This window comes from Pholis gunnellus (assembly GCF_910591455.1).
Source record: "Pholis gunnellus genome assembly, chromosome: 1".
NCBI lineage: Eukaryota > Metazoa > Chordata > Actinopteri > Perciformes > Pholidae > Pholis > Pholis gunnellus.
Window position 1 is genome coordinate 4,180,864 of NC_136528.1, and position 25,095 is coordinate 4,205,958.

The following is a 25,095-nucleotide window of genomic DNA, read 5'->3' on the forward strand; positions in this document are numbered from 1 at the left end:
CAGAGCCAGACTATAGGAAGAATAGAGGGGGGGGGGGGGGGGGGGGGGCTATGATTTTACATTGTGAGTATTATGTAAACTTACTTACCGACTCTTGCTAGTTTATATCTTTAAGATGAATGTTGAAATATATATGTTTGATGTAATACTATATATTTTAGTCAAGATAAGATTGATAATAACATGCTGTATATCATACAACTATTTTCTATTTTTGGAAATTTTCATTACTAATAAAATGTCCCAAATTCATAAGAAGAATGGTCAGGAACCAAGCCAACACGCATGCACTTTATTAATACGTTTTACACAATATAGAACCATTGTATCTACTGTTAAAACAAAGGAAGCTATTAAAACATTGTGCGTTCACTGCCGCGTTAATCGCGTCATTCGCACCACGGACCACTTGTTGTCATTCGCGTGATTTACGCTAGATGCGCAGGGGAGGGGGCGTGGCTCATCGCCCTGACAGCCGTTATCAATTTAAGGGTTAAAGATGGAACAAAAAATAAACATGAAATCAGAGAATATTTATTTATTTATTCATCAAATATTAGATTTTGTCATTGAAGCTGACAAAAAATGAGTAAATAGATTATATGAAATCACTTCTCATCTTGTGAGTAAAGAGCCTGGAAGACGTTCAAATCAGGGAGTACAAAGTATAAAATAAATACACACAATTATACATCATATTTGTTGTCATTTTCATGGTAACGTGATATGTTGCAGCAAAGTGCTGTCCCGTTCCTATTTACACCATTTCGAGCCCTCACAGTCTCTCACACTCGACCATTTACCAGGTGACGTCAGTAAGTCCTTGAGGGTTCAGGGTTTGAGGCTTTAGGGGGAACATTGGGATTGGGGCTAAAAGACTTGGGATGTACCCTCAGAGGGCAAAAACAGCAATGACGATTCTACACCGATGGGAGGCAGCAACGCAGTAAACCGTGCCTAGTCTGCCGGAAATGATCAAATGAAGAAGAGGAAACGACGTCAACTAAACATGGCTTCTGTGCAGAGATGGGAATGGATGTAACTATTTAACGTTAGTGTTGTAACGTGCCCCGGTGTGCTACTGTACACGATATGGACAACATATATCACCACGCGTCGTCAGAAACACAGCAGCCTCTTGTGTATAATGGCGGATATCTGGAGACACCGTACACCGCGAGGAGACCGCCGCCGAGCAGCGCGGCTCATGAACCGGCACAGCCGGACCACACTGCTCCACAATGGACACCTACACGGGGATATGACGGTCACCCGTACGGATTTGGATGCGGCTTCCCTGCTCCGTCTCTCGGAGGACCCCTTCCATATGGATTTGACCCCTCCGTCCCCCCGCCTCCTTTCGGCTGCCCGCCACCTGGACACTTCCCTAACGCGGTGACCGCCGCTCCGATAAACCCATTCAACAGCAGAGGAGCCCCGACCTTTGACACATTTACCCAGCAGTTTCGACCCTGTCCCCAGACTACCCGGTATGAGATGGACCCCAGTCAGAACCAACAGCACGAGTATGAGGACTTCTCTGAGAGTGGAGCTCTGCTCGGCCGCCTGCATGACAGGAGTCCGGCTACAACACCGCGACCCGAGGATGAAACGGCCCTTCAGAGGAGGCAGGATCTGCAGTGGGTCGGACGTTTCTTACAAGGCAGAGACAAAACTCCCAAGACCCCACAGAGCCAGAAGCCGCAGCGGCTACGCTCCAGCTCTGCTCCGGACCCGAGAGAGGCTCTGTACAGGGCCGCTCAGCTCGTCTCTCAGCTGGCAGAGTCCTGCGAAGCTCTGAGGAACAACGTGGAGAACGAGTGCGTTTGGGCGGACTCGTATGTAATGGCTTTGAACGTGAAGGCAGAGCTGCAGGATAAACTCAAAGTGCTCAGTGACAGGGAATGTTTAAACGGTTGGAAAGCTAAACTGTCCCGTGTTGCCAAGAGGAGGGCTCGGCGACGGAGAGCCAGGAAAGAGCTCCTGACGGAGGAGAAACACAGAGAGGAGCACATCGCTGAGAAAGAGGCCGCCATCAACAAATGGAGGATGCAGCGGATCCAACAAGTGGAGGAGAAGAAGAAGGTTCACTACATGTGCTAAACGGATTCAAATATGGTTCCATCTGTTGTCCACTTGGGGACAGAATTGTACATCAAACCAACAAAGTTGTTATTGTGGCTAATGAGTTAGCAAATGCATGCTTAAATAACTAGCAGACGCAGAGCAACATTCGTATTCAGTTGTCATTGATGAATAATTAAAGTCCAACATTCACTCAGGTTTGATCTTTGTCTTCCTCTACACACAATGGAGGTAGAAGTTAGTCTGCAAAGCATGCATTGGCCCCATTATGAGTGTTGACCGGTGATGCCTGAGGATTTATATTCAAAATATTACAATATTTTGACTGTTGTAAAAGCATTTAACTAAGCCCGTTCTCTCAAATGATTATTTGTGTATGTGTAGGTGAATGACTAATGGCTCCACATGTTCTCTTGGTACCAGGAGCGAGAGCTGAAGCTGGCTGCCGACTCTGTTCTCTGTGAGGTGAGGAAGAAGCAGGCGGACGTGAAGAGGATGGGGGACATCCTGAGATCTCTGGAGAAACTGCGCAGACTGAGGAAAGAGGCAGCATCGAGGAAAGGTGAGTTATCGGCCATGCACCTTATTCCCGGTCCCTTTATTCCATGTGTGATTCATGGGCGCAACTACAGTTTATAATGGAAGACACCTGTAGTTAATAACCAGAGGTCCCGCCCATAATTCACTGGGGCTAGTATTAGGTGATTACGCTTCCTGTTAGGGACGTCAATTCATCGTTGACTGGCAATAAGATTTCTGTCAGTTAAACAGTTCAAAAGAAAAAAATTCAAAAATAAAAGCTGGAAGGAGAAAAGCCGGTTCATTCCGACCCCCGTCGCTTTAATCAGCAGGCTGCAGGAACCTACCGTGGGTCTTGAAGAGTTGAAGCATTTATTCACAAATCAAATAAACTGTACACACACTGTACTGCTACGTTCACAGCTATAATGTTACTGCCCCCCACACACACACACACACACACACACACTGTCTCTCTCTCTCTCTTGCATGGCATGCAGACACACAGCTGACACCCGTGCAGCTGAAGTCATTCATGCGGCGCTGAAGTCATGCATGCGCCGCGACAATGCACATAACACCGTGCCTTCTAACGCTCCCAGACGGGACTCCGTTGCCTGTTTTGCGCATACAGCGCAGCTGTTGATACACGATGAGTCCCCATACCTGGACCTGTGTAATGTAAATAAACTGTAGCCTTACGGTCTGTAACAGGACACCATGAAGCCTGTGGCCTTCAGTTTGTATCTCTGTGCGCGTGTCAGGAATCGTCACTGAGCAAGAATCTGACGAGGCGTTCGGCACCAGACTGGAGCAGCTGAGGTGTGTGATGAAGAAGAGGACAGCGGTTTACTCCGCAGAGGAGAAAGCTCTGATGGTGATGCTGGAAGGAGAGCAGGAGGAGGAGAGGAGGCGAGAGCAGGAGAAACGAATGAAGAAGGAGAGGGAGAGACACCTGCAGAGGAAACGCAGAGTGAACGACATGTTGTTTGGAGGTAACGACTCATTGACAGTACGATTGAACCACAGACGTGTTGTTTGTTATGACATTGTAATATGTGATTCATTGTTCCTGTTTGTTTCTCAGAGGATCTTCCTGCTGATTGTGTTCTGCAGCCCTTCAGAGCATATTACACCCAGACCGAGCGCTCGCTGCACGCTTTGCTACAAATCAGGTTCGATCTTCACTTCACTTTCACGGTCACATAATAAGGTTCATCAAATAGAGTTATGGTAGCCTTAAAGGGAGTTCCGTCCTGACATCATGTTGTTGTTGTTGTTGTTGTAGTGACCTTGAGGATGACATAGTAACTTGTTGGGACTGTATTCTGTTGTCTTTTAGGAGACAGTGGGATGTGTTTGTGGTTCCAGCGGATCATCCTGACGGTTCTCGGGTTCCTCAGAGCTGGATCCTGCCAGACGCCCCGTCAGACCAGGTCTGGGCCTCCGCTCTGCACTCCGCTGACACGGAGTGAGACGGACTCACCGCGTCCTGCCAACCACTGCCTGACACCCAGCTCCATGAACCTCTAACCGATAGACTGCAGCTGTCTGTGGGAGGACCGGCCGAGGAGGACGTGAACGCAACGTTAACGAGTAAATAAGGGATTTAGAAGTTGTTTGTTCCAGAACGCTCTGTTAGCTTGATTAGGATAATGAACACTGAGTCAATAACAAAAAACACTTTTCTTTGAATCCGTCTGTTCCTCCAAAGCTCCACAGAAACAAACAGGATTTTTCACAGTGATGCGTAATCTCACTAAGTTAACTAACAGCTTAGGTTCTTTTTATTTTTTGGAAAGTTTACTTTGTGTTTGTTTTTATTCATGTGAAATGTCGTACTGACTGATAATGATACATTTAATATCCACCGATGATTTTCTACTTCTGGATCTTCCTTATTTGTATTCAGAGAAAGCTAAATGTTGGGTTAACCCTTTCAGTCCCGTGTACAGAACCTTCATTGGCACGGCATTAGACCAGGAAGTCACCAGAATCATCACCAGTCATGAATGTTCTCAACAAATGGACAGGAAACGGTTTATTATTTATCTTATTCTGTGTGTTTCTCATACAGTAGAACCTAAAGTTGTTTCTGGCATCTTCACACAATAATAAAAGTAATAATGAATGATCACAGATTGTTGTGGAAGTCTTACAGATTAGAGTGTTTATGTCCAGCAGCCTTACATCACGGTGTTTGCTGGATCCTTCTGTAATCAGCTTTCTGTAGCGCCATAATACCGCTGACGTCAGGCTTTTACTCGCTGTTGTCGTCGTCTGTGCTGCGACTGTGTGGACGGTACATCAGCTGGTGTAGGTTACTGTGAGTCACTAGATTACTGTTCTAGTGTCAGTCTGAGCTTCTCACACAGACACACACACACACACACCTGAGAGGACGCTGACAGTCTGACAGCAGCTCCAAGACAACACAGGTGAGATGACATTTGTTTTTCTAAAACATTCAAATTCAGTTTAAATAAGCGAATGAAATACTGTAACACAGGTTGTTGTAAGATAAGGCTGTTCTATACAATCAGTTACTTCATGTATAGAGAAAATAACAAGAATGCCACCCATTCGTATATCACTGCTGCAATCTATTCATTGATTTAAGATGGAGGCAATTACTACATGATTGCAGCCAGATAGTTGATGTATATATATTTACATATAGTGTTTCACAAAGGAAAAAACAGCGTCAGCACCAAGATTTGTTATAATCTGAGGAAATAAAAGTACACTGAATAAAATAGAATGAACCGCCCAAAGTATAAAATATAAGGTAAAAGATAAATGCATAAAACATCAAACTTTGGGCTTTTTTTATGTTTTAAGAAGTGATTTAAAAGATGTTTCTGCTCCTGCAGCCTTTGATCTTCTTTGAAGATCATTTTAGGATGTTCACTCTTGTTGAAGTTCAAAATTCTTTCTCAACAAATACTTTTAGTTTTGTAGTACATGTTGTCTTCTACCTATTAGTTTATTGCAGGTCTCACAGTATAAAAATGGGTTACAGAGGAGTCTGCGTGGAAGTGGTCACATGTGTTTCATGTTGTTTGTCCGTTAGCATTAGCATGCTTCTGTTTAGCACGTCAGAGACAACACGAGGAGCTCACAGAGCACCTGTCCGCTCTGCTGTTGTAAGTCGTGGACCAGCTTGTCTGTTGGTGTTTTGGTGTTTCTGGAGCAAATATCTGATTAGCCTTCACAGGACAGAGGGACATATATATCATACTGTATATGCCTGAAGGTTCACTCACAGGCGTGATTTATGGCTGTCTTTTCCTGCACACAATCCACTCTTCATTGTGTAACATACTCAACCAATTTAGAAAGATGGAGGTGTGAGCAGACAGGTTTCCTGATTTAGCTTTCAGCTTTTCTCAGACCTGCACCGCTCAGTGAGCAGAAAGTCAAATGTACCTGCTGTCGTGTCTGACCACGAGCATCTTCATTCTGATACTGTCTGCGATGCTGACATCCAGTCCATCGAACACAGAACCGCTCTCACTCTCTCAGTAGCCACTTCTGTGACTGTCCCTGTGCAGACCAATGATGCTTTATTTAACTGTGAACGACACAAATCCAATATTTCTGAAAAAAAAGCTAAAATTATTATTATAGAGTATTCACCCAAACATATATACATCTTGCACCTACAAGGATGAATTAAATCTAAGGTTAGTTCTAATCCGAGTGTAGCAATATGTTTAAAATGATAAAGTTTAATCAATATGGAGATGCTTGCTTACCCAAATGAATGTATATATATATTGCTGTCGGGGCCTATAAGTATAGGCTATAACTTTTGGCTGCACTGTATTCCATAATAGAGAACAACTTGTTGGCTGAATTAATGGAGCAGTACGGCCAAATAATAGAAGATACATATCACAGCTTAAATCTGAGTTTAAAGATTTGGTGCAACACAATTAAGTTTATTCTAGGTTTAGAGTCAAAACTAAACTGACATTTAAATAGTTTAAATTGAATCTTTCTTCATTTTAAACTATAGTTTAAAGTTTGGTGCAAAATGACTTCAAGTTAAACAATGATTTATTCAGGTATAAAAATGAATCCTTGTTGGTGCAACCCAGCCTCTGTCTGCTCCTTTTATAACCTCTGTCTGTCCGTACTGTTAACAATGATATACGCCGGCTTCAAAGAGAGTGCAGAAAGGTTCAGCGTAGCTGTAAAAACACTGAAAAGGTTACTACTTTCATCTTTTCATAAGAACGAGGTGAGAGCTGCTTATTAAAACCAGAGCTTTGTTTAGCATGGCCGACAGGTGAACCCTGCTCCTCCCCCTGTACCGGTCTTTTCAAAGGATGACTGGAACGTTTTTATCATTCGTTGGGGATAAGGTCGCTGATTTAAGGCCTAGAATATTTCCGCCTGTAGCCCTGGGCCTGACTGTCCAGCTTGTGTTTCTATATTGAGACAGTTTAGCCCAGTTCATGGGAAGAACGCTCAGCCATTGTCTCCTTATGTGCCCCTCTAGTTCATGACATTTCAGTTCCTTAAGACCATCCATACTCTACATTGTGAAAAAGCTCTCTTAGCTCTGATGTGTGCGTGATTAATTTAAACAAAGCCAAGTCTTCTTCCTCGTAACTATAGACCTATATCCAAGCTTCCTTTGTTTCCAAGGTCTTGGAAAAGGCAGTAAGTAAATAAGACGTCCTGGACAGCTGTGAAATCTTTCACGAATTCCAGTCTAGTTTTGGTTTGAGGTACAGTGCTGAAACTTCTCTGCTCAGGGTTTCAAATGATATTTGAATGTGTGCTGGTGCTTAGGAATGTTCAGTTCTGTTGCTGCTTGACCCAAAAGCAGCTTTCAACACTGGAGGCCGCTCTGTTCTCCGTCGTAGGCTGCAGCATTGGGCGTGCATAACAGGCTGCCCTCAACTGGTTGGCCTACTTGTTCGACAGGAGTTTTTCCGTGGCGCTTGATCCTTACACTTCATCTGCTCATCATTTTTATAAATGTATAAAAATGTAAATATATAAACTTTTCCTAGTTTGACCACCACCGGCAAAGTTGACATTTAATACATTTAATACAGATAACTCAACTCAATGTTGAACTAACAACTTTTGCTCTCTGCGTTCGGAGCACTGGAGCTGATTTGTTGAGTTATGACGCATAGAAGAAGGAGTGTGATTGTGATCGTAGGTCTATTGAATGTCCCCAAAATTGACTTCAGTAAACGTGTGTGTGTGTGTGTGTGTGTGTGTGTCAGTAGGATGGACGGTGTCCCTCTGAAAATGCCACAGGGTGCCTCACAGGAAGTCAAAGAAGACGTGGAAGTTATTGTCCCTGATTATCTCACCAGACTGCAGGACACAGAGGTGAGTGTGGTTTCGACTTGTCATTAACCTGTGATTGATCTTAATGAACCCATGGCCTTCCCTTCATTATCGCCCAAAGCACAAACTCTGAAAGTGTAGCTTCTGGCTGAAAGAATTGCACATGTGCTAGTGTGATGTCCTGTCCTGTTTATTGTGTGCTGTGAATGGCTGCCAATGTGGCTTCAGGCTTTTAGACTACAGAGTTTCGAGGGGTTACACTAGCAGGGTATTAATGTAAAGTTTGGCCTAAAGTTGCTACCAGAGGAAAGGCCATGAAGTTGTATTTCATCAGCCTCAGTCGACAAAGGCATGCTAACATGCTACAGCTCTTTTATTTTGATCTGTGCTAGCAGGGCGGACATGACATGTAGTTCATCCTTCATGTCCCCCTCAGGATGAATTGTTATAACTTTGATGATCCTCACAATTTTCCATCATGAACAGGTGTTTAGATGTTTCACTTGAGAACTTGACCTACAGACTGACATCCGTTAAGATCCCTGCATGTTGCAACAATGACATTTGACTAGAGGAAAGAGAAAGCTACAGAGTTGCATGCTGGTTAGAATCGTTTCCGTCACTAACATGTCGTTTGTCCATGTGACAGTATGAGTTCAGTCTGGAGAACTGGGTGCTAACCGGGCTGCAGAGTGGCTACACCAGCCAGCATCGGCCTCAGCTCCCCTCCTCTTCATCAGGACTGCAGCCATCTTGTCCTCCGTACTGGATGATGTTCAGCAGCCCGCAGCAGAGCCGCCTGGCCAGCCGCCACTGCTCTGACTTCTGGGAGCCCAATCCTCGACAGCGCTCGCACAGCCTCAACCCCGACGTCCTGCGCACCAAGTTGCCGATCTCTGACTCTGAGGATGAGGCCTCAGAGAAAGCCAAGATGTGTTTGTCAGGGAAAGCCTGCTCTGGTGGAGAAATTGCTGCTGCTTCGTGTCAGCGTGGTCAGAGGAAATCACAGAGAGCCTTCGTCCCAGACCTCCTGAACCCTCCGGCCTGCCTCAGCAGCCTGCCTCACCAGCGCAGGAAGAACCTGCGACAGTGCTCCCTGTCAGTGCTGGACACGTCCGAACAGCACAGTCCCAGCACAGGCAGCCCATCCTCAAACAAGACCCCCACCAGCAGAGCCCCCAACACCAGAGCCAATACAGTCGACGTGCTCCCCAGCATCTACACAACACACATGGTAAGAGTTCAACGTTGTAACTTGAGGGAAAGTGTTGTATTGTGACCGACGGAGCTCCAGTTTTATTCACAGTAATCATTTTGAATAGCAGTCTCACTTTTTGAGAAGGATAACAGAGTTCCAGGATGTGTTTCAGTTTCACACGAATGGTGCTGGACCGAGGAAAAGTCTCATGGCAAGAAAAGGTCTGCGCTTTGAGCGAGCTTTTATATTTCTAATACGAAACATCTCACTAAATGTGTTCGTACTGTGGATTATAGAAAAACATTTATTTCATTGATTTGATTCAGTCATTTAGTGCGTTATATCTGAAATACATTGACGTCAAAATGCCAACGTTCTGCTTTAACGTGAGGGTGTTCACATCCAGTGTTGGGACGATTTATACAAAGTCCCCTTTATCAATGTTTATAGGAGAAATTAAAGTAAACCTAAATAAAGTCATCATACTTGAATGAAAACTACGGTTTATTACAACTAGACTGTTCTTTTTGTAGCTCCATGACATCATAAGACTGACTACTGAGATCTCAGGAGGCAGCTAGGTTGCTAAAAAGAGGTTCAAAGATCATGAGACAGGTAGTAAACAAGCCAACAGGTCGGACTTACCTGAAAAAGAAAATGAAAGCAAAAAAAAAAAAAAGAGCTCACTTTTAATTGACGTGATCTGGCAGAGCTGTCACAGGCTGGAGGATCATGTGACCACGTGTCCTTGTGTTGCTGCATTGTAACAGCTTCTAGTGATGTTTTCAGCCATGATCGCCAAAGCTGCATTCTCTCTAGTGTCCACCAGGGGGCGACTCCTCTGATTGTATAGAAGTCTATGAGAAAATGACTCTACTTCTCTCTTGATTTATTACCTCAGTAAACATTGTAAACATGAGTTTATGGTCTCAATCTCTAGTTTCAAGACTTCTTCAATACAGCATGATGTTCATTTAGTAAATGATGGTCCATTTAGAGTCAAACAGACCATAAAGCAGGGGATGCTTTAGGGCGGGGCTACACAGTGATTGACAGGTCGTTACCACAGCGTTGTCTTAGAACTTTATCCCTTTTACTGTGTTTTCAGTTTCAGGAAGTTAATTGTAACATTGTGGTCTCCTTGTTTTTCCTCCACTCTTTGCTCTCCTCGGGAGAGGAACTCCTGGGTGGGGGAAGATGATGGAGACCTACTTTGATAATTTGTCCACACCTCACTGAGACCTGAACTCAATGTGAGCCAGTCCACCTCTGCATGTGGTCTAGCAGAGCTGATCCCAATGTGAGCAAGATTCGATCTTGGATCCGACAGACTCAACAGTTAATGCGTCCCGGCATGATGGGATGACGAAAGTCACATTGAAAAGACAAGTGTAACAATGAGCTTATTTAGTTGAGTCGTTTGGTTGTACTCAGCCCCCCCCCCCCCCCCCCCCCCCCCCCCTTTTTCGTGTGACTTCTGGTTCCAAAAACCAACATGGCTGAACTCCAGACTTCAAAACGGTCGTGAACAAACCAATATATGACATCACGTGACTACATCCACTTCTCATATACAGTCTGCTGTCACCAAAACTTTGTGTTAGGTTGTTCATTTAGTCTCAACAGTGAGAGTTTATAGTGTGGCTTAGGGAATGCTAATGCTCTGGAATCCGTGGTATAGTTAGCCCTTTACTCTGGTCTGCAAGAGCAGACTATGAATACAGCGTAAAGCTCAGGGCATTACCTTCTCCTGAGCCCTACTATAAATCTCCACACATAAGCCAGTGACAGACAGCTCTCTGTATCACACACACCCTGACCGGCCAACACGGCAGAATTCGTTTGACTGTATTTATATTCAAGTCTTTAGATGTCCTTTCATTCGGCTTATGCACGTCAACACTGTGATAGCTGGAAGGGAAAATCAATCCCAACCATTTTTTTCAGTTCACATTTCCAAAGTACATTCAGGAATCTGCACTCTAAAAATAGACGGCGTAAAGTCATGCTCCCTGAATCCAGCCAGGTTATAAGAGGTTCTTCAGCAGGTGGAAGTTCTCTGAAATGTTTTTTCATCCCAGTAAAATGTAATACATTAATTTCACAGTCTCAGACAAATGTTGGCATGGCTGAGGTAAAAGAACACCCTGTTGTCTGTGGGGATGCCCTGCAGGGAACTGCCTCTGGTCAGAGGTAACACATGCCCTCACAGAGATCCTCCAGGTGGATGTTTCTAAATGCCCTATAGTCTATACATGCATACCAGAGACAAATTAGAGGGTTTATCTGTATGGAAATGAGATTTGTAACACTGGACCATCTTGCTGCTGAAGCTGGAAGATAAGAGCTCTAACCTTTTCTATCTGGAGCAGCTGGTTGGAAGAGTTTATAGATTTAATAAGCATGGGAAGAGCTGCTGCTACCTTAAGGCATCTGGATCAGGGCCTGGAGGGATTCTGGGATATAGTAAGGGCCTTCCTCATAGTCCTTTGTATGCTTTTATTTTGTGTTCTTTGTATGTCATTTGTGTATGTTTCATGGATGTAATATCTGTGTTTATGTCCAGTCTGTAAAATAAAAGGAATGTTATGAATTAAAAAAAAGAAAGGGTCAAAGCTGCTGTTATTACAGAAAGAATCGGAGACACTGTAATCCGATTTAATATGACTGAGTGGGTGCTGCTATCGGTCCTCACTGCCTGGCTCTCCTCTGTTACAACACTCACTCACTGGCCTCTTGTTTCCTAGAAGTCCTCTGGGTCGGACTCCTCAGCAGAGCTCCTGTCAGCTCTGAGCCCAGAGGAGAGAGAGCTGCTGGGGGCCATCACCGCCCGGGGTTACCCCCTCCGCACCGCCATCATCGCCCTGCAGAAGACCGGCCGGCAGACCCCAGATCAGGTCAGTAAGCGTCACAAGCGGTAAGACCACGATCATGATCTGACAGCAGATGTGGGCTGACTCTGATCCTCAATGCAATATTATGACTCACATTAAGACCCACTCCAGTGTCATTCCTCATGCCTAAACCTAAGGAACCCAATCAATGAAGGCTACGAGTATTAGCCATCAGAGGCAGAGTAGGATTCTTGAATAAGCATCCTGGACTGTGGCTGCACACTGCTGAACAATGCATCAAAATCATCGATACTGGATTTTTGAGGACCAAAGTCAAACACAAACACAGAAGTGTAATATTATAACATATACTGGCTGATTCAACAGTCCGGCCTTCATTAAAATTGGACTTGCTTCTGATATTCCACTCAAAAACAGCTGTGTCTTGACCAGTCCTGAATTTGATTTAAACCTCTGTTGTAACTGTACACTGCTCAAATATTCCATTTCACTGTTAAATACGTCACAGTACAGAAGCTTCAAGCTTCACTGGAACTTCAAACTATAGCTATTTATACATATTTTACCCACAGCTTTTTTCTAATAGCCAAGAAGATGTACTAAATGGCCAACTGGAGGTGGGAGTGAAACCAAAACACAGAGTAATAAGCCACTTTAAGCCACCGTAAAAATAGACCTCAGCGGTTCCACAGCCTGCTCCCTGTGCTTTCCCATAACCTTCCCTCACGTCTGCTCCGAGTCAGTCACAAGCCTCAGCACAGGGGGGGGGGGGGGGGGGGGGGGCGGGGGGGGGGAGGGATGAACATACCGGCTGAATTATTAATATTTGCTTCTTTTAGGCTAATTCTGATCCATTTTAAACTCTTGATTAAGTTCTACTTGAGCAGCTTTAAAGTAACAAAAACAAACATGCAAATGACAATAAGTTTGAAATAGCTTGAAGTTGTATGAGGAGAAATCTTCTGGTTTTTCAGTGTTACATTACAAGTGGGTTAAATAATCTTGCAGCACTGAAATGCATTTTGTTTGACTTTCTGGCATCTTTAGTGGTTTCACTTAAGTTTATAATCTCTCTTCAGTCAACAGGAGCTGATCTGGCAGCTGCTAAATCACTTTAATAAGAGTTGATCAGGACTTAATGAGCGTCTGACTTTGTCTTGGTCAGTCAGGTCACTCTGCTCTCACACAGATTGTATTTCAAGCACGATGTGACATGAAAGGTAATTACAAACGGATCACATGAGGTTTAACCAGATGACAGTGGTGGAAAGTAACTAAGTACTTTTATTAAAGAGCTGTACTTTTGAGGTTTTTGTACTTTATTGAAGTATTTTCATTGTGTGTATACAGTATATATATATATAAGGAATATGGAGGTGTCCCTTTGGCCTAAAATAATCAGCAGGTTACATAATAACGCAAATAAGCATTAGTTGGTCAAAATGAGCTCCACCTCCAGCAGCTAAAACAGTAAAACCTCATTATGCATGAGTAATAATAAGACATCTATATTAGTGCAATAGTCAAAGGGGACATTTGACTGATTGTACATATTACATTACAGTCATTTAGCAGATGCTTTTGGGCTCGAGGACACATCGTCGTGCGATTAGCGGAACCGGGGATCGAATCACCGATCTTCTGATTGGAGGACGGCCCTGCTATCCACTTAGCCACACATGTTTACTTCACTAAAGTAAAAGATCTGAATACTTCCTCCACCTCTGCTAGACGTGGTCAAAGAATGAGTTATTGTTGATTCTGCGTTATTAGCCTTCATAAGTCAGGTCAGCAGCTCTTTCTCTCAGACCAGGATAACTTTCAGTGGAAAAAGTCTCTTTTGTTTTTTGACCCTATTTGACCCACAAGATGCTGCTGTGTTCCACATGAATGAATATTCGTGTGTGTGTGTTTGCAGATCTTGAGTTACCTGGTGGCGTGTGACCATCTGTGTCAGCTGGGTTATGACGTGGCTCTGGTAGAAGAGGCTCTGGAGATGTTTCAGAACTGTGAAACAAAGGTAAGACGTGCAGAGAGCTACACCATTACATGAGTCTTTCATTGGAGACAGAAACACTTCACAATTCTCTTTTGATACTCGTTTTTATTGATCAAATTGTATTAAAAAAAACATATTGACGTCTTCCTCTTAGGCCGAGGAGTTCCTCCATCTGCTGGGTCAGTTCAATGAGATGGGCTTCCAGCAGAACGCCATCAAAGAAGTTCTGCTGGTTCACGAAAACCATCGAGAGCGAGCGCTGGAGGAGCTGATGATGCGTGTGGCGTGATGGCAGATCAACACACACACACACACACACACACTTTACATAACCCTGCTGCAACCTGAAATGTATTATTTCAGGTTGCTATTATTTTTATTAGGCACAGAGAGAACAAATATTACTGTCTTCTATGAAATGATTATAGCTGAAGATGAACGTGGCCTTCACCTAGGAAAAGTAAACTGTTGATTTATTGTAAAATATGGATGATGATGATGATGGTGATAATGATGAGGATGGTTATAAAGCCAATGGTGGTGATGGTGATGAAGATGACGATGACGGTGGTGATGATAAAGACGATGATGATGACGATTGTGGTGTTGATGATGTTGGTAATGATGACGATGAGGCCATACTGCACATTTTTATTCCTGTTTATTAACATTGTGTTTATTAACATTGTGTTCATGTCTGAAAGTGACTGAACTGATCTGTGTAACGGTCCCAAGTCATCTGAGTAGTTGTGATTGTGACAGATTTATTAAAGAAGCGTTGTAAATATTCCCTAAGGCAGTGTTTTTCCTTTAATTATCATTCATGAATGCTACTTGCAGGTTTCTATTATTATTCAACTCTTTGCATTTTTTATATCTCCTCTGTGTTCTGGCCTCATTCGACCTTGTTTCCTAGAATGAGTCCGTCTGGGAACATCTGGGATTCGACTTGTTTGCTGTGAAAACAGGAGCAGTGTCCATCAGGGACCGGTTCCCACAAACAGAAACTCAACATTACCAAATCATTGCTGTGTGATCTGCAAACTCTGTGATATTCCTACGATGATGCGCGAGCAGTCGGATGTAAACAAGTCAACAGTTAAGCAGATGACATAAAGACGATTCTACGGAAAAACTGTGAATACAGAGAGTACCGCAGGTCATAGTTGAAGCAAGAAGTCGATCTGTAAACCGAAAACTTACAACAGAGTTTGGGTCGTAAATGTATTCTTCCCCTTTTTTTCCCCTCTTTCCAATACATTTCTTTAAAGTAATGGAAATAGGGTGCATGTACCAGGACGAGCTCTCTCGGCAGCTCTTACAGGTTATCCGAGCATTGTGGGGAGAATCTGGGGAAGGCTCTGACGTTCTGGTCCTGATCCACAGAGTTTCCCGTGGGGGAGACGCAGGCTTTAGGCAGCCTCATCAGAAATGTATATATGGATCCAATCCTGCCAAAACCTTTCATCTCCCGCTTCACTCTCCATTTGTAATCCTCTACAGTATACTCTGTGGTCACCTGCCGGCTGAGTGTGAACACAGAGTCTCCTCTGACCACAGCAGTCAACAGAGAGCCTTTGCTGTTCCCGTACTGGCCAGACATGGCCGTCCACTGGCCTGAGCTCAGGTTGTAGCGGTCCATCACACACAGTAAGAAGTCATCACAGGGTCCATTGCGCATCACATACAGATTATCTTTATGGGCCACCATATAAAGACCATAACTGTGCTCACGGATGAGCGTGGTGACCAGAAGCCACTGATCCCGTTCAGACACGTACTCGTGTATATCTGTGGCCCCCTTACCTTTCCAGAGACAGATGAAGATCCTGTTCATGGCTACAGCAGACACTACCAAGGCTGCAGGGCAGGGGAGGGGGGAGACAAACCCCCAGCTGCCACTAGACACCCTGTATCTCTCAACAGACGACAAGGCCTTCATGTTGAACTCACCTCCTATGGCGTAGAGGCAGCCCTCATGGCCTATCAGAGTGAAGTTGTAGCGTTGCTGCTGGGAGCCACAGATGGTGGACCATGTGTTTGCTGCGGGGTTGTAACAGAAACCACTCTCCACTACCTTCTTGCTGATATCATGTACTCCTCCGATGATGTAAAGTTTGTTGTCCAGGACGGCCACGCCGGCCATCGTGGTGCTCGTGCTCACAGGTAGATGGGTCAGGACCTTCCACTCGCTGTGGTCTTCGTCCAGGTAGCAGACGGTCCTCTGGAGGTCCTGCAGCCGCTCGGTGGACGGCGAGTGGCTGCATACTGCCATGTAGCTACTCGGGAGAAGGGACTCTATGTACTCTACCAGCTTCTTTGGTAAGGTGTGAACTTCCTCCTTCAGGTCAGCGTACATATCTCTGATGAATAAGGCTGAACCGTGGGAGAGCTCCCACACGCCGTAGGTAGCAGCCGTGTGGTACATGAGCAGGCAGTTTTCAGAATTGACGATACTGACCAAGTGCTCGGTGAGAGCCGGCACCTGCAGGAAAGCCGTACACTCGATGGCTTCCACGATCTGGTCGCTGCTCAGCACGGGGCGCTCCCCGCCCAGGACCCGCAGCATGACCACAAAGCCCAGGACGCCCACACACTGCAGGTGGATCTCTTCCTGTTGGCACTCTCTCATTCCTGACTGGAACAATGCTCTGAAGTACTCGCAGTTCTCAGACAGAATGGTTTTTTCCACAATGAAGGAGCTGTCGTCAATTCTGACCTTCAGGCTCCTCGGCGGCTGACAGTGTACTGGCTGCTGGCTGAAGCTTGGGCAGCTGTTGGACTCCATCGCTTCCCTGCTTTGGATCTTCATTACATTCCAGCGGAAATGCACGCTCGCCACTAGAAAGCTTTGATCCAGATCAGAGTGCTGCACATCAGTGGAGTTTTACCACATACTGCCAGTGAGACTGAGCACCTCCGATCCAGAGCAGATGCTAGCTGACAAGAGATTTCTCACAGCTCTGAGAACAGACTCTATACATAGCAGGCGGATGTGTGACACAGTTCAAGTACATTATGATGACATGCAGCCAGAGGAGAAAGAGGAGCCGCATAATGGCAGGGTGACTGCGAATGCGCTGATGATTCATATTGCTCTTTGTCTGTGGCTGACAGTTGTGGAACAGCTGAGGATTTGTCCTTGAGCAGCAGGAACAGTCCAACTGTAACAATAGGTCCTTCCCCTGCTGCACATAGTGCAGGACATGCAGGACTCTAACTTGTAAATACTTTTCTACTGAAGCACTGCTAACTTTACTGGAGACATTCAATCCTCACACAGAAGAAGAAATCTAAATAAATAAATAGAAAATATACTAACTGATGTCAGTATAATTCAGCTTTAAAATCATTAGTGAATTACAATTGTATTATTCTCTTAATAATAAGCTACTAATAATCCTCCTCCTCCTACTACTACTACTACTACTACTACTACTAATTATTATTATTATTGCTATAACAATTATAATTACAATCATAATAAATGTGTTTGTAAATCATCTTTGAAAATAAAGTTACAAAGTACATCAAGTACAATCAAGATCAAGAACATTCCATGGCAATAAATGTAACAATGACACAATTAAATCCAGTACATTCATTAATAAACGACATACAAAGCAACCCACTACGATACTGAGTGACAGCATTAAAGCCCAGATAATCCCATCAGGGTGAGTGAATATTGAACTTCATTGATCATGTCGACACAAACACCACTCCAGATGAATGTTGCTGTGTTAAGATAAACAAGCGTCACATTGTTATCAGTCAATATATCTTTGTGTTTTTCTGCTTCTGAGTGCAAAATGGCTAAAAAAAAAATAAATGATTCTAATCATAATGTGTAAGTATGACCAGATTCGTCCAAACGTTTCTCTTAATTCAATGGCTATCAGATACATCGTCGACATGTCGGCCATATTGAATCACAGGAAACAAGAGTTTACTCAAAATGTTTCACAGGAATTCTGACTGCTTGACATCCATAAATCTGCTTTGAAGCCATAGAAAGAAGATGCTCCTTATTACTGCAGAACTTGCCTGAGAATCTTCAGGTTTTCTTCAGTATCAATGTACTGCAGTGAGGCTTGTCTGTACATCTATGGATACACTGCAAACAGCAACTGCTAGCAGCTCATTTAGCCGACTGTTAATGGTGACTATTTGACTAAAGGTATGGGCTAAAAACTAGATACGGCCCAGTATGCCTCTGCCAACCAGTCAGACATTCATGTCTGTCCAAAATGTCTTCACTTTCTTTTCATCCTGTAAGATGTTTGTGTAATTGTTGACCGCTAAAATCAAATCAGTTCATCCTTGAGTGGACGTTTATAGGAATCTCTCCCAGGCCCCAGAAAAGCTTGAACTGCCCCTGCATGGTGGGGAATTCAGTTACGTTACAGTCCAGCTTTTACAAGCTCAGTTTGAAGTCCTTCTCCTAAAATGGAGCGGTCAGTGCACCAGTTGCACACGAGACACTTTTTTCCCTCTCATGGGCCCTGAGGACTCACACACTGAGAACCAGCACAGTATTCCAGTCCACTTGGATCTGCAGAGGACATTTCTCTTTGTCTGGCGCTCGTCTTCAAGAAAAAGAAGAAAAAAACAACAACTTGCCTCGAAGGAAATGTCTTTTAATCTTCTTCAGCATTATCAAATGAGACCAGAGAGAAGCATGTGAAGCAGACTGTTGGAAGATAACCATGTCGGGGATGTTTGGGAAAGGGAAGACGTGTAACTCTGCTGCAGCGCCTGACCGGAGTCCAGCTGAGTGTAACCTGGTGCTTCTCGGTGTGATGGGCTGCGGGAAATCAGGTCCCATTAACTTATTATTTACAGCCAAATATTTCATCTTCAAACTGTAGGTTGACTGAAACAGATTGTTCGTGTAATGCTACTTCAGTGAGAAAATACTGACTGTAAATTCGCGAGTACATAATAACTGTTTTATCACAATGTGTCACAAAGTCATGATTTATGATAAAGTAAGTAGGTGAAAAACCAGAAACACCATAACACAGTGAATGAATTATTCCTGTTTTATTGGATCATTTGAATAATATATCAGTAATTTGCAGCACAGTTTCATAAGAATAATGTGTTGTCTTGGTTTATTCAGTGTTTTCAGTGGAAGTTGTTGTTGTGGTCAGGTACATAGAGCCCTTTTTATTTTGAAATGAACACCATCCAGTTATGTTTGTACTTCATGAGTTTCCTTTTGATGTTAAATGTGGATGTTTATGGAGCAGTGGTTTTCTCAGGGCCCTCCCTGACCCCGGGCCCCTGAGGCCCCACAGTCAGTCACACTGTGTCATGTCGTCTCTCTCTGTTTCACAGCACTGACCGTCAAATTCCTCACAAAGCGCTTCATCAGTGAATACGACCCCCATCTAGGTGAGATTCCTCTGCTTCATTTTAAGAGTATATATTAACTGAAGTACAATGTTGAGGTACTTGTACTTTACTTCAGTATTTCCATCGAGGTAACTTTATACTTCTACTCAACAATATGTCGGAGGCAAATATTGTACTTTTTGCTGCACAACATAACTTTAGTTATGGGGGACTTTGCAGAATAGCAGTATACATAAACACATAGATGATAAGAAATGATGTAATCTAACACATTAGTAAACATTAAACCACTGGTGTACCTGACAGAAAAGCAGTTGCGGTCTGTTGCTGCAGGTTTCAGTTGACTTTGAGTTGTGAGCTGAACAATTCCTGTAGCAGAACTCGTTTCGTTCTTCTTTGCAGCTTAAATAATCATCTCATGATTTCCTGGTACTTTAAGATACATTGCTGAGAATACTTCTGCACTTTTACAGAGCATTTTGAATGTAATAGAGTGTTATTATATGTAGGTATTGGTACCTTTGGTACATATACATAATAAGTATTTTCCATAAAAATGTATAGAATTACATCTTCTTCTTTATGTAAAAACCCATATTCTCTGAATCTGGAAATCATTTTTTTAATAAGATGTTCCCTACTTCAATGAAAAGTCCATAAATCCTGCAGGTACATCCAGGTGAGCTCAGAGAAACTCCAGCAGATGAGTGTGAAAACAACCTCTGGCCACACATTATTCTGCACAGTGAAGCTTAAAAACACCGTTTTGAGGGGAGGGGGACTTTACTTTACTTCTTCCACCAAACATCAGGATGTATCTGTGAAGATGTAATAGTGTCCTCTGTGTCATTGGCTGCTGTGTAGAGGATATCTATTCATCAGAAGAGAAGGTGGACCAGCAGCCCGTCACAGTGAGAGTGATGGACACCTGTGACCAGGTATGGACACGCTGTTGTGTTGACTGTGTGAGGAGGTAGAAAGGCTCAACGGTTTTACTCACATGTTCTCTACCAGATGTTCTTCATCTGTGTAGCACCTTATTGCTTTAATGCTATTCTTTATTGTTTCCATGAAAACCAGACAAAAGGGCTCCAAACTACATCAAATTAAAAGAGAAGAAATGAAATCACAGTAGCAGTTGATTCACGCCCATACAGTATGTACTCTGCTGCATACTGTATGAACAAGAAGAAAACAATGCACCTTTCCACTAAAGACCAAGTGTTAAATATATAACAACAAGCCCCCCCCCCTAACCTTATACCCCAAACCCTGCACGTTTTGAGAAGCTGTAAACATCTGGACCTCGTCACAATACAGATCCTTTTTACTGGGGTCCAATACAGCCCATAGAAAACATGAACCTGGATTCATTTTAACCTAGCATCTCTCACTGGGAGAATCATCTGCCCAACCAAGCCCTGCTACTCCCCATCCACCAGGAGGGCTGACCCACACCAAGCTCTGTGTGTGAGGGTTGGACTTACAGTGCAGGAGGCCAAATATAAAGAAAAATTAACAATCATTTCCAAAAGTCCAACATGATGTTGTCAGATGATTTTATTTTCTCACCGTACAAAGATATTCAGTTTAATATCACCAAGACAAAGAAAAGTCTCAGAACCTGCAGTGAAGAGACTTGTAACCAATCACAATAAACATCTGGCCTCTTATTCAGGTCACAGGTCATATCATCAGTTTGTGCTTCTGCAGTAAAAATATCAGCGCAATCCAACAGCAGCCGGTCACAAGAAACGTGGTCCAACAGAAGTGATTTCATGATTTTTGATCTATGGACTTGAACTGTGTGTTCTTTTGTACATCTTAATAGAAGACAATCCAAGCTCAGGCCCATTTGTGAGCGATGCCGGACACCTGCTGGTGGAACACAGGAACTGTTCACCACAGACACTACAGTTTTCACTGAAGATGGCTGCAAATAGATACAATTCACACAATTCAGAAATGTGTCAGAACTACAAAAACTAAACAGAAGCCTCGCAGCATAAAGCTTCACGTTATTTAACGAGGACATGACTTCATTCTAAATGTCCTTCTTACACTCATGTAACCCAGAGGCATGCTGGGACTGTGTGTGTCACACCTTTATGTGCACTATGCCACTTGGAAAATAAGAGAAATTAAACATTAATTCAGGCCATTTTCAATACAAGGTCATTTTTCCTCCAGATCATATTCAAATGTATTCATATTCAAATATCTTCCAAACGTTGGCCTTAGTGTAAAGTGATTTGTATGAACAGTGTTACGGTTCTTTATGACCAATTTCAAATGTAATCGGCCGAGTGAATGGGCGTCATCAGTGGTTTCTGACAGGCCGAACTGCACCACACTGAGAAAGTAAAAGTCAAACTTAATGTTGTGAATTAAAACAAGTTGGTCTAACTTTTGGCCACGTTTACTGGAAAATCGACAGTTTACTGCACTTAAAGGGACAGGAAGTAATATCTAGCGGCATCTAGTGGTGTGTTGCAGGTTGCAACCCTCTCCACAACGCTCTGCTCCCCCCTCCCTTTCTGACATGTTGCAGAACTACGGTGGCCTTCAGGTACAGAGTTATCTTTTTATCTTCTACTAGGAGCTCCTCTCATCAATACTCTGTTCTTCTACATGACTAAATCATTGTTTCTAAAAACATGTATATATATAATACAACATTCAGAATAGGATCATTTAGATTTAACTAAATATTGGTTCTAGAGCAGCAACAGTTATGTTTACAACAGCAAAGTCACGATATAAAGTAATCAATATCTCACTGGAAACAAATGTTAGATATCAATAAAATAAATGTTTCCGAGGGAAGTTTACAAAAGAATGAAGAACACAGACATCAATCAGTCCTTCATGTCATCATGTCCTCCTGTCTTCATTTCTTCATGTCTTCATGTCCTCCTGTCTTCATTTCTTCATGTCTTCATGTCCTCCTGTCTTCATTTCTTCATGTCGTCATGTCCTCCTGTCTTCTGTCCTTTTACATTTGAGAAACACTCATTTAGGCAACAGAACTAATGGTTTGGTTCAGGACAGGATCGTGGTCTGGGTGGCTGTGGTTCACAGATTGTTTGACCTCCCCATCCACCATGACTTCCTCCTTACACAGACTTCTTCTCTGCTAATACTACATTCCTGACTTTGTCCTTCTCCCGTCATTATTGCTACAGCCTCGAGGGGTTGACGTCGTCTTCTTGTATTCGTATCGGTGATCAGGACGATCCCCGCCTTCTGAACCTACAGGTGTAGCAGACCCTTTCTAACCCATATCTATGAGGCTGATAGCCACTGATAACGCTCATTCAATCGGCTAATATCATTCAGAGCGGGTTCCTTTATGACACAGTTGAAACCTTTGTTATATGAATGACAGAGCAGCCCAGTAAGAGAATAGGAGTGTGCAGTGTGAGTTTTTGGTTTCTGTGTGTGTACAGGAGGGTCCGGTGAATAGTGAGCGTTATCTGTCGTGGGCTAGCGTCTTCCTCGTCGTCTACAGCATCAACAACATGGAGAGCTTCAAAGGCTGCCAGCTGTACCTGCAGACCCTCGCCCTGCACAACAAAACCTTCAACCCACAAACTCCCATCATCCTGCTGGGGAACAAGCTGGACATGGACAGATACAGGCTGGTATCTGTGTGTGTCTCTGTGTCCTAAACAAATAATATGATAAACATAAGAACTCGAATGTGACAATCCAACCAAATGGGTCCATCAATACTGTGTGCACTGTGCTGCAGGACACACATTGAACATGTTTTTGGCTGAGGAAAGGCTTGGCCCTAATGTGCAGATTGTTTAGTTCTGAGGGAGGTATACTGAATGTTCTCTCTGGGAGCTTTCTACTACTTATATAGATCCTTTTATCATCAACAATGTGTGCATGGTGGCAACGGAAGTGGTGTTTTGCCCCAGCCATCCAGACGAGATGGCAAGCTTTAAACGTTGAACTAAAACTGTTAACGGCATCAAAATGTCTGCTTTTCAGAATCAGAATCAATATAGTAACTACAGAGTCAAGTTCTACAGAACTCTGTCAGAGTTACGACCGTTTCAGAGATGCATGTGTTTCAGTTTAGCGAGTGACCGTGTTAACGAGTGACTTGCAGCTGATGGATGCTCGTAGTAACTTAAGTAAATGGTTGGAGTTAATAAACCCAATCGATATGTATTTAAAAATTGATTAAAGGCTTTTACGAGGTCATCTACATGTTCTGTTAGTTTCAACAGCTGCTGTCACTAAGAGCAACCACAATGCATTTGGCTGAGAGCCACCAGTTAACACGGTCACTCGTTAAACCGAAACACCGGTGAAAACAGGACAGATTGTTTTGAACTAAGATGTCTTCATTCCACCAGACAAACTGCAGAAAAAGACTTAATCAGTAATTAAATATCTGAAGTCAGGGTGTGGAGGTCGAGGAATCTGGATAGTGTTCAGTACACTGTGCGCACTTTGTACTCACTTGTGTAGTGTGTACATTTCAACAGGGTAGTGCACACTGCTGTTATGTTCTTACCAGAAGCACTTAGATCAGCTCATGATCAACCCGGCAGTAATTCAATTCAGACAAATTAACCCAATAATGGTTTCTGTTCGACTACAGTATAATGGTACTTTAAGAAAAAAAACATTTTTCAGTTAAATTTGTATAATTTGTAATTTGTTTCACTCCAGCTGCTGCTGCTTCCTCTTAAAATGTTCAGTCTGAGATAGGTTGGTGGTCCCTTTCTTCCGTGACGTAGCAAAGATGGTAAATGTTGAGGGTGAGAAGTATCCAGCGTTCCACAAGCAACGCTTTGACCATCCAGGTACTCATAGTGCACTGCATGTTGCCATACGTGTCAGTGTGAACACGCTTATGCAAACAAAATAGCAAGTTTAAGTACAGAAATATACAAATTGAGACACAGCATCAGTCATTTCTTAGATGAGTATGTGATATTTCAAAACATTACGGTCAGCAGGATTCACGGTCTGGGAAACAATTGATCCGTGTACACTTTCCTCAGTTGTGACACAAGTGATCAGGTTTCAGTAAACTATTCTCTCTCAGGCAGGTGAGTCAGTGTGACGGTGAGCTGCTGGCTTCTCGTTTCGGCTGTTTGTTCTTTGAGGTGTCGGCCTCTCTGGACTTCTTCTCTGTGCAGCAAGTCTTCTACGAGGCGGTGAGGAGGGCGAGGCGCGGTGGGAGGCGCGGCCGTCTGGTACCGGCCGTCTACGTCAGCGAGGACAAAGCACTGCTCGGTGTCCCCTCCTTCACCACCCCCTGCTACAAGGAGCTGCCGGCCCCCGCCACCGCCAAGCTGGTCACCGTGAAGACGTCCAGAGCCCAGAGCAAACGGAGGGCCGCCACACTCACCCTGCTGAAAGGTTTCAAGATCTTCTGACACCCCCTGACACCACTGACTGTGAAAGACCCTGCTGCACAGGGGGTGGACACAATAATATGAACAGCTATACAGTGAGTGTACAGACATGTACTTGAGCCAGCCTTGTGGTTAAAGGACGACCCACTCTACCCACTGAGTCACAGATGATTTGAATAGTTTCATGTCCATCCAAGTCTTGAGAATCATAATATGGCCTTGACAATACACCACATCTCAACACAACTGAACACCTTGGGGCGATATTTGCAGTGACGCGCTCTTTGCATTTGGACAAAAGAAGACAAAAGAACGGCCACTATTGTATTGCACCTGGGAAGTAAACATGATTTGGTTAATGCCATGAACAAAACAGTC

General features: G+C 43.7%; 5 protein-coding genes across 5 annotated transcripts in view; 3 read left to right on the plus strand and 2 right to left on the minus strand.

The window, feature by feature from the left end:
* Positions 1-25,095, minus strand: part of LOC306702447 (hatching enzyme 1.2-like) — a 219,633-nt gene that overhangs the window by 97,315 nt on the left and 97,223 nt on the right. The gene's annotated exons all lie outside the window — the stretch shown is intronic.
* pdcd7 (programmed cell death 7) lies at positions 1,001-4,707 on the plus strand. The gene is made up of 5 exons (XM_079176105.1): positions 1,001-2,085; positions 2,509-2,647; positions 3,369-3,599; positions 3,692-3,779; positions 3,947-4,707. The coding sequence occupies exons 1-5, from the start codon at positions 1,093-1,095 to the stop codon at positions 4,077-4,079; spliced, it is 1,584 nt and encodes a 527-aa protein (XP_079032231.1). The 5' UTR covers positions 1,001-1,092; the 3' UTR covers positions 4,080-4,707.
* Positions 7,858-14,277, plus strand: ubap1lb (ubiquitin associated protein 1-like b; the record flags this gene model as incomplete). The annotated part of the gene is made up of 5 exons (XM_079163329.1): positions 7,858-7,962; positions 8,570-9,154; positions 11,866-12,015; positions 13,892-13,993; positions 14,127-14,277. 5 exons carry the CDS (start codon positions 7,858-7,860, stop codon positions 14,259-14,261), a joined length of 1,077 nt encoding a protein of 358 aa, XP_079019455.1. The 3' UTR covers positions 14,262-14,277.
* On the minus strand, positions 15,287-16,853 carry kbtbd13a (kelch repeat and BTB domain containing 13a). The gene has a single exon (XM_079163316.1). It carries the CDS (start codon positions 16,782-16,784, stop codon positions 15,291-15,293), a length of 1,494 nt encoding a protein of 497 aa, XP_079019442.1. The 5' UTR covers positions 16,785-16,853; the 3' UTR covers positions 15,287-15,290.
* Positions 18,679-24,766, plus strand: rasl12 (RAS-like, family 12). Its single transcript, XM_079156809.1, has 5 exons — positions 18,679-18,793; positions 19,316-19,372; positions 20,198-20,271; positions 22,783-22,977; positions 24,409-24,766. The coding sequence occupies exons 1-5, from the start codon at positions 18,682-18,684 to the stop codon at positions 24,736-24,738; spliced, it is 768 nt and encodes a 255-aa protein (XP_079012935.1). The 5' UTR covers positions 18,679-18,681; the 3' UTR covers positions 24,739-24,766.